The sequence below is a fragment of the Lupinus angustifolius genome, chromosome LG05 (assembly GCF_001865875.1).
Source record: "Lupinus angustifolius cultivar Tanjil chromosome LG05, LupAngTanjil_v1.0, whole genome shotgun sequence".
Taxonomy (NCBI): Eukaryota; Viridiplantae; Streptophyta; class Magnoliopsida; order Fabales; family Fabaceae; genus Lupinus; species Lupinus angustifolius.
This window is the reverse complement of record NC_032013.1, coordinates 11121431-11131604: the sequence shown is the minus strand read 5'-3', so window position 1 is coordinate 11131604 and position 10174 is coordinate 11121431. Positions and strand designations below refer to the sequence as shown.

Genomic DNA, 10174 nt, shown 5'->3' with positions numbered 1-10174 from the left:
GTAACCTGTTACACACTATTTTTGAAAAATGTTTTAAGTCTTTTAAAAGTGTCTCACATTTTCTAAAAAATAGTTTGAGCATTTATACTTGTATATACTTAAGAGTTTATGATAGAAGTACTTACAAAGACTTAATCTAATGTCTTGAAACTTTATCTTCATTTGTCTTCATAAGTCATCTTCATTTTCTTCTTTTTGGTGATGTTGGTGTCTTCATCCAAACCGTGCCAAGGTCAGGAGCAAGATCTTCTTCACACATTAGTTACTCATAATCTTTTTGCGAATTGAATTTTGGACGGGAATGAATGCAAAAAAAGACTTAAGAACCAAAATAATATATTGGTGATCGAGATCGTTCCAAAACCACCCATTTCTTTTCTTTACCCACCAACACTAAACTCACAAACAGACTCTTAGAATCTATATACAACAAAGTTATTTTGGTGCTTTAAACTATTTTCCTTGATCCTTGTGTTAGGGAGTTCATTTATTGTAAGGTACTTGGTTTTGTTAAATGAAGATGAGTTTCTTTTCTTTTCTCATGAGATTAACTATTACTTCCTCCCATACCCATCCAATTAGAGAAATTGTTACATCATGGAAGACTAATGTTCAATCATATATCCATTAACAATGTATTTACCTTAAAGTAAAGATATGAATAATCGATAATGTATTTACCTTAAAGTAAAGAAAATAAAGAGATAAAAATAAGTGTGTAAATTTTAAGAAATCAAAAGAAAAAGATTGTGTGCTATCTTTAAGAATTTTTCCGAAATTATTAACATTAATTAAAATGTTATCTGAAGTGCTTCAATAACCAACATTGTGGCAAAACGTGAATGAATATATGGGAAAGCGGATACAGATACTTATACATTTCCAATCATCTAAGGTTAAGATAATTAAAAAACATATTTGTTTAACTCAAAGTAAACACACTACCAACAAGACATTAATCTAGTGGTGTAAAGTCTTATTAGATATCTAAAAAAATAAAAAATAATAAGGATTCTATTACTAAGAACGACACTTATTAAGAGGGACAACTACACACCAAAAAAAAAAGATTAAATCTTCGACAGGATATCCTAAAAAAAGTACAATCATTTCACTATGTTATCCGTCTAACCACCCACTTAGATGATCAAATCAAAAGATTGAGAAAAAGAAAGGTAAGAATAAAAAATAATATTATGTAAAAAAATTGCGTGATAAGAAATATTATATCATATTATAATAGTATTAGACAACTGATAGTATATGAAAACATGCTTCAAAATAATAAGTGGTGATAACCTATTGTTGGTATAATCAAAATTAAGAATTTATTTAAAAAAATTCAAAATTTAGAAGTTAAAAACAATAATATTCAATATAAGCATATGGTGGGATGATAAAATGCACTTCATCACATCAACAAAATTTGATATTACATTATGCATACAAAAATGTTTTTTTTTATTAGGAAGAGTTCTAGACACTTAGATGATCCTTCAAATTCAAAAGGGGGTTACTAATACTATATCAAGAGTTCTAAACTTATTAAGTCCTCAACTTCATTAACTAAGATATAATATTCATTAACTTCATTAATAAAAATTGAAAGGGAATCATAAGGTGGTCTGATGGATAAAGAGGATGGTCGTAAGAATGAAATGCAGGAGGTTGCGGGTTCGAGTCATCAACAAAAAATGAGAGTTATAAGGTGGTTTGATGGTTAGGGTGAAGGAGGTAGAGTCTCACCCACAATAAAATACTAACATACTAACAATTTCCTATCAAAAAAATTGAAGAGTTAACTCCAACTTATTAAGTCATTTTTTCCGCTGATTTCACCAACTTAGTTACTACAACTAGTTAGCATATTTGAGATAGAAATCACATTGGATTCCCTTTACTAAATGTAAGTACACCTTTAAAGAGAACTCACATTGTGCCTTCAAAAGATGAGACGAGATAAGCTGTCCCATTCATGTCTCCATTTAATAGAAAAATGACACTTCAAAATTATAAAAATAAGAATTATTATTTTTACATTTTTCAATAAAATTATATTAACTTGGACACGGAGACACCATTATTTTGGGATAGAAGATTTCCATTATGAAAAGATGAACCTTAAGACTAAATAACTATATGTGCTTTTGTGAGAACTCTTATATCTTCCTTTAAGGCAAGCTTTATGTTAGTGAAGTGTCTCCAATTCTTTTTAGGCAATATAAGAGCTTTATGTTGGTGAAGTGTCTCCAAATCTTGTTATAATAACAAATATTAACTTTTTATTATTATTATTGTTTTGTTATTGTCATTGTTGTTGGTTATTATTTTGTTACAAAGCTACATGGTTTATCATTGGAGGTACCAACATGCCCTTATAGTTGGATGCAGTTCGACAATAGTGAAGATTATAAAATATTATCCTCTTTAAAATCTATAAAGTTATTAATTGAGATTGAATAATATATGTGATTCTTGTTTACAAAGGGACATTTTCATTTATCAAACTAAGTCTTCTTTATAATTTATTTTTCTAATTTGGACCTGTGTAATTTATTTTTATAATATGAGCTTCGGCACAATGATAAAATTGTTTGCTTTGTGGATTGGAGGTCACTCATATTGATAAGATTATGTATATCTACATTCTCCATATTTCACTATAATTAAAAAGATTAAGTGTATATTTGATTCTTACCCATAACAATAATGTTTATCAATTTGAAGCTTATACTTAACTTCAGCACACAATCATTGTTATATCGATCTACAATAATGAAAAAGACCAATTCATAAAAGTATTGCAAGTTAGGCATTCAAAAGAAGAAATATGTGAAATAATTGACAGAAGGTATTTTGTCAAGAATTTTACTAGATCTAGCAGCATAGTAAAACATAATGGCAGGGATGATTCAACAAAAAAAATGCACATGTACAAGTTAGGCATAAAGATGATCATAACAATCCATAGATGTAGATGTTGTTTAATAAAGGAGAAAATATATGAGTTTTATTTACTCATTGTATTATTCACTATTTATATTTAATTATTTTTTACTCTTCAAAAAAGTAATATTGAATAATATAGTGACTGCATATAAATATTTACACTAACAATGTATATATTTACACGGACAATATATAGATATTACACTTTTAATTGTAAGTTCACATGTCATGAAGGGAAGATAAAGTAATAAACCTAAATAATCAAAGAAGTAAACAGCTAAAGTAGCATGAATTGCATTGTGAATATGCAAAGAATTTCTAAGGCTGCTTGTGTTCTAACTACAGAAAAGGAAATTGTAGATGAATTCCAAAAACTAGAGATTAAACATAATGTTGATCAAATTCTAAGGAAAAATACCATTTCATCACTTTTTAATATATTAAATATACCATTTTTATACTGCTTTTTAATGAAAACATTAAAAAAAAATTGTCTTCACTACAACTATATCTCTATATTTGTTTAAAACATGACTCATTATTTAGCTCGATAAATTTGGTTTATGATCTAAATGAGTTGTACCTGACCTAAAAATTGAGCTCGTTAAATAAACGAGTCGAACTTGAGTCAAATACACTTCGATCTGTTAGTTTCATAAGTTGATTCAATTACATATACACGAATGTGACTTAAGTGGTAAGAATTCTCATATAAAAATTATGATAGCAATAAAGCAGCTTCACAAATTGTAAATAAATGATTAAGATTAAAAGTTAGTTAATGATCACACGATCACGTAAAACTGTTATATGCGCTTATGTTTGAATCATTACAATTAAAATAAGATTCATTGCACATATTAATTATTTTCATCTCTCATATTAAAAATTGTTTTTACTTGAGCATTTTCTATACATACATATACATATAGACAATCTTTATTACTTGATGTTTAAGTGGCGGATGGAGATCATCTGTCCTAAATGGTGTCTCACTCTATGTCTCAAGCCAATTACAATGTTTCATTTTATTATTTTTTGCTTTTAAAACTTTTATTTTATCCACGTGTTATTATATGATTTGTTTGAGACGGGGAATGGGACACGATTAGAGATAGGTGATCCCCATTCTAAAGTGAGAGCTACATTTATCATTAATATTCATAATTTGTCTTTACATGTATGTGTAATCCCACCAGCATTGTATATACCCTTTAAATTTAAATTTATGTTGATGAGCGACATAAACTTAAACTCTTTAACCTGCTTCGAAGTTCATGAACTTTAATTTACTTGGCTTGAGCTGAAAAAATTGTTCGACATAGGAATCGACTTGAATCTCTACTTGAGCCAATCTTTAACGAGTCGCGTTAAGCTGAGTCAAATTCGACTCATTTCTACCTCTAATACCCCTAGCTATAATTTCTATCCACAATACTCGATCCATAAACCTTACTTAAAAGAGAACCAAACATGTAATATTTGGAATAACTCTCATTAATTAACTTAAGTTCTATTTGGGTTGAGGGAACGATCTTTTCTTCCAAATATGTTACCCCTTTTGTGAGCCTAGGCCCATCAAGGAAACTGCTGGACAGGCTTCCCTACTAGGCTCCTTTGTTAAGTAAACTATTTTCTAATTTCATTAAGCCAGCAAGATTGATAATCATGACAAGTTAGTGAAATTATTTTTCACAAAAAACCAATAATAAAACTAATTGATTAAAAAATAAAAAGCTGCTGACAAGATAATAGAATTTCTATGATAGAAATTTGGAGAGTTGTAGCATATATATAAGCAAGGGTATTAGTAAGAAATTAATCACTTCCAAGATATATGACTATATCTCCAATAAGTATCAGTCACAATATGTATTCCAAAGTATCAAATCTTATAATGGAAGGCTTAAATATTCCTAAAATGTTCCAACACCAAATTACATTATTCATTTTAACATTCAACTGAATAACACATGAATTAAGTATCATTAATAAAAACTGCATGATAAGAAAGAAAATCTGGATTGAATAGGCACTAAAATTGCATGTACTCAAATATTTGTGTAATTGCTAGTTGCTGCCAAAGAAGGTGATGCAGTTCCAACAAATTCCAGCTTCCATGAATACAAAGAACAATTCTAGTTAACCTTCCAAATATCTACTGCAACATGCTAACATGATGTCCTGTTATAGTTACATAAGATGTTAGAACCCGAAAAAACACCATAGAATTGAAACAATCTTATCAGATAAAAGATAGGCATGTTAGAACACTAACTTCAGAAAATGGTGATAGAGAAAAGACAACCTTGTTGAATGTTCATAACATGTCAAATAACAAAAACTCAAGAGAATGACAATGGTATCTGCTCTATGAACAATTTTCATACTTAAAATATAATAAAAGCATCAACCTACATGATCTACAATTATATGTACCAAAGTAGCATGGTGGACTATGAAGTATGAAGTTAGAGTTGGACAATCCTGTTTGAATTCCCATTGGTTTCTATTGATCAAATGATATCTTAATATCAATCAGAAAAGATGGCAGCCCAGTGCACGAAACTCCCACCTAATGGGTACGGGGGAAGACAGATATAGGCAACCTTACCCAGCAAGCAAAGAGGTTGTTTTCAGGATTTGAAGTCTTAAGCAAATATGCAAGGACATAAGCAAATATGTCACTAAGTAGCAACCTTACCATTGCGCAGAAGCTCGCCCTTTGTCTTAATATCATTCACTAGAAAACAAAGCTGATGTAATTTGCAGCATATCATTCATTTCATTCACACTCAATGAGGAAATCAAACACATTTCTCCTCTATAAGATTTTCCAAATAAACAAAAACACAACCATGTTGAAACAAATCAAATCAAGCAATACCTCAGAGAAGCTATATTTTTTCAACTTCTCAAACAACCACTTTTTAGAATATAAGGCTGATACAATTTGCAACATGTAATTCACCAAACTCACATTCAATCTCATAAATCAAACAAATTTCTCATCCACTTCAAAATTTTCCAAATAAACAAACAACACAACCATATTGAATCAAACAATAATACCTCAAAGAAGCTCTACTTTTCAGCTTCCAACATATCAATTTTTTTTGTACTACCAAAAGCATCTGTCACCATTTTGGGTAAAAAAAACTAATCATTTTCGGGATGCGTGACAGCTTCTCCGAACAAATGGGTTCTTTAGAACATCATAAAAATTACTTTTTTTTAAAACCTCAACAAATATACTCAAAATTCACAGCATTCTCATCCTCAATTCAATCTCAAAATCTATCACATTTCTCTTGCACTTGATCAAAACCTTATCCAACAAACAAATACAAATACAAAAAATCAAAATAAGATGAATACCCTCAACGAGTTGGAATCATTCCAGTCTTCCTAGCAAAAGCAAATATCCCACCAGCTTCAATCACCGGCCCCGCGTCCCCGATCGGCTTCAACCGATACTCCTTCCCGGTGGTATGATTAACCAACCTACTCTCCTCAAGCTCAATTGTAACCACATCTCCAGTCCTACATTCCTCACACAACCTCACCTCCGATTCAATCGGATACACTTCCCCCGTCGCCACCGAGTTCCTGAAAAATATCCTCGCATACGACTCCGCCACCACCGCAGCCGATCCCGACGCGCCGAGCGCAACCGGCGCGTGCTCGCGTGAGGAGCCGCAGCCGAAGTTAGCTCCGGCGATAATCACGGAGTATTTGGTTTTGGTCTCGCCAGGCTCGACGAACCGGGCGGTGTAACTCGCCGGAAGTCCGATCATGGCGAAGGAACCGAGTTTCTCATACTCGTCGGGTTTTGAAGGAACTAGGGTTAGGTATTCGGCGGGGATGATTTGATCGGTGTCGATGTTGTCGCCGACGACGTAGCAGAGGCCGTGGAAGGAGGAGGTGGAGGAGGGAGGTGCGGTGGCATTGGTAGGCGCGTGGGCGCGTGGGGTAGGTGGAAGGGTAAAATGGGAAGAGAAAGATAGGTTTTGTTTTGAAAAGGGGAATGAAAGAGAGTGAGAAAAAGAAGAGATTTTGTTGTGTGGGAAAGAAGTGAAAGTGGTGAAGTTAAGAGAAGAAGTTGTTGTTGTTGAAGAGAATGCCATTGTTTTTGTTTTTGTTTTCTCACTGTTTTTTGGTGGCGGCCAATGTTGTTGTCTCTCCCTGGTAGTAGGCAAAGGAAGGTTTCTTCTTATTCTATCATATTTTCAGTCCTAAAATTTGTGTTATTATAAGTGTCATTATTCGTAATTAGTCAAAAAAAAAATAAATATGTAATTATTAAATTTTTAACTTAACTATATTTTCTTCAAACCAATTACAAATGAATAATATATAAATTGATATATTTTTTAGGATAGAATAACATGTGCTCCATCACTTAACTTATGGGTATCCACTTGGTCGTGTGGAAATTTAAAATAACATACACCGCATCTTAATTATGATACGAAGATATAATAGTTTACCTGATTTAAATAAGTCACTAGATCCGAATAATTAAATTTTTCTCGAATAAATGGCTAAGATGTGAAATATATTTTTTATCTTAGTCATTGAGTGAGTGAATCGTCTCTCATATTATAATTAATATAATAAAGTTAGTTAAATTAACTTACATTTACCTGAGTTTTAGTGAAATTATACAATTTAATAATCCATTTTCTACAAGTTTATAAACCCCTAATTTATATACATATATTAGAGTGAATATCTATATACGGGGGATAGATGTAAATTTTTAAACAAAAATGTATAACAAGCTTAATTAAGGTAAACAAAATATGTTATATTCTGTAGACAAGTCTAACTATTATATGAGTCAATGTTTCTTTGTTATTTTTGGTTCGTTACAATATAGTACTAGCAAGTTACTCGTGCATTACCATGGGCGGTATTTTTTTGCTGCATGATTAATAACACAAATTACATGTGGATTCATATGGTTAAGAATACATATATTACCCGTACATTCGCATGCTTGGTTAAAAATACACATGTTATATATGTATTCATATTGTTAAGAACACATGTGTGACTCGTGCATTCACATAGTTAAAAACATATATGTCACTCGTACATTCGCATTGCTAAGAACACATATTACTCATACATTTGCATAGTTAGAATATACATGTTACTCGTACATTTATATTGTTAAGAACACGTATGTTACTCGTGTATTTGTCTGTTCAAATACATACGAAAAATAAATGACAATTTTGAATTTGATTTTTTTTTATGAAAATAGGAAACTTAAAATGATACTATGTGATTTTTTTCAAAATAAATATTTTAAAATTCGTAAAAATTGAAATGATTTTTTCAATTTCGAATTTGATTTTTTTAATGAAAATAGAAAAATGAAATCGTAATAGTCTTTTTTATTAAAAAATATTTAAAAGTTACAAAAAAACTTCAATTTTGAATTTTATTTTTTCAATTATAATAGGAAAAAAATTAAAATCCAAAGAATCTGAACCATGATATTAAAATTCGATGGAAAAAGTATCATAAAACTTGATGAGATGAAAATGTACAGTTTTTCAATTTAAATTAGATAACTATATAAGGGAATATGAAGAGATTATATTAAGGTTTTGTTATCAAAAATGATATCATAATATTTGATAATAAAAATATTAATTGGTTGAATAGTTAGTTGGATGATGATATATTATTAGTTATTCATCATTAATAAGAATATGAAATAATATTAATTATCTCTCCCTTATTTACAACTTTAAAAGAAAAATAATAGTTATTAATACATGATATAATATTTCTTTTAAATTTTAGCTATTTAACATTAATATGAATATGAAACAGTATTCATTACCTCTCCCATAATTATGTTAATTAAAACTTTAAAAGGTTTGAATATTGCAATAATTATTTTTACGTCATTGTGAACAAGATAATATATTACACACTCTATATATTTTTTTCTTATTAATTATGAAAATATATCTTATACAAAAAGTGATTATATAGTGTGAGTATATGAACCTTTTAGGGGGGAAACAAAGTGAGGAGGAAGTTGTAACACCGCGAATTCTACAATTTTGAATTATAAGATTTTATTAATATTTTTATTTATTGTATTTTCGAAAATGAATTTCTGGGAATTTTCGGTAAAGAATTAGATGAAACTCTAGTTGATTTTTAGTCTTGAAATTCTATTTCCAATTTTGTGGTAAAGTTTCATGATTTTCGGAGACAGGCGGTTTCGGACCGCTATCAGGGCCGAATCTCACCCGGTACGGCTCAAAAAGTGGTTTTTGAGTTCCGTAACTCATAATCGAATTCCGATTGCACCGTTGGCTTCGTAATTTCATTTCGAGTCGATATAGACCCTGAATACACCCATACCTATTTTCTAAATATTTTTCACTCGGAATGCCGAAATCTGAAATACTAATCGGATATTAGGATCAGGCGATTTATAATACCCGATCGAGTATTGGCCGATAATACTCGGGCGTGTTTATCGCACATATACGCGAAGTGATCATTTCACATTGGGATGCGAAAGTTGACTTCCATAAAGTAATCCTCACATCACTCAATCTCATAAAATCATCATTAGCCACCCTAGGAGATTTTCTAATGATTTCCTAGAGGGAAATCTGATTTCCCTTCCCTCATTAAACACCCCACACTTCACACTTCACTCTCACACACTCTCATTTGCAAAAAAATTCAAGAGAAGGTAAAAATCCTCTCTTCATTTTTCTCTCATTTCTCATTTCTTCTTCCATCTTCAATCCTTGATCTCTCAACATTCAACCAATGGATGTTGATGAGATTTAAGTATGTTGTTCATGAACATGTCAAGAACATATTCAACCGTTGAAATTTTCTAAAAAGCTTTCTAACTCATTTTCTCCTCAAAACCGAAAATAATGATGTTCTTGAACTTATGAAAATATTTTGTTCAAACCATTAACAACTTGTGTTTATGGAGTTGTTATAATGTTGTACTACATGTATTTTGTTGTTTTAGCCAAAGGGGATGATGATGAAATCAAAGGAACCTTTAGGAAGTATTTTGGAAAAATGAGAATGTATGTATTTCTATTTGTTGTTAGCCTTAAAACCATGGCTTGGAACAAGTTGTAAAAATAGAAATCTTTGCTAAAAAGGATGTTAAAGTTTATGAGTACATGAATGCCTCATAAAACTCTTAAAATGATACTTTGAA

At 30.6% G+C, this 10174-nt stretch overlaps 1 protein-coding gene across 3 annotated transcripts; it reads right to left on the bottom strand.

The window, feature by feature from the left end:
• LOC109347784 (3-isopropylmalate dehydratase small subunit 3-like) lies at positions 4840 to 7156 on the bottom strand. 3 transcript variants are annotated; one of them, XM_019587845.1, is made up of 2 exons: positions 6328 to 7156; positions 4840 to 5161 (listed from the first exon to the last, which is right to left on the bottom strand). In XM_019587845.1, exon 1 carries the CDS (start codon positions 7074 to 7076, stop codon positions 6330 to 6332), a length of 747 nt encoding a protein of 248 aa, XP_019443390.1. In that variant the 5' UTR covers positions 7077 to 7156; the 3' UTR covers positions 4840 to 5161; positions 6328 to 6329. The 3 variants fall into 3 exon arrangements, with proteins under 3 accessions (XP_019443390.1, XP_019443389.1, XP_019443388.1); XM_019587844.1 differs by having other exon boundaries at positions 4840 to 5090; XM_019587843.1 differs by having other exon boundaries at positions 4840 to 5133; positions 6328 to 7154.

Bases quoted from the DNA above. Each gene is read 5' to 3' on its own strand.
- LOC109347784 (XM_019587845.1), bottom strand. From the start codon at position 7,076: ATGGCATTCTCTTCAACAACAACAACTTCTTCTCTTAACTTCACCACT.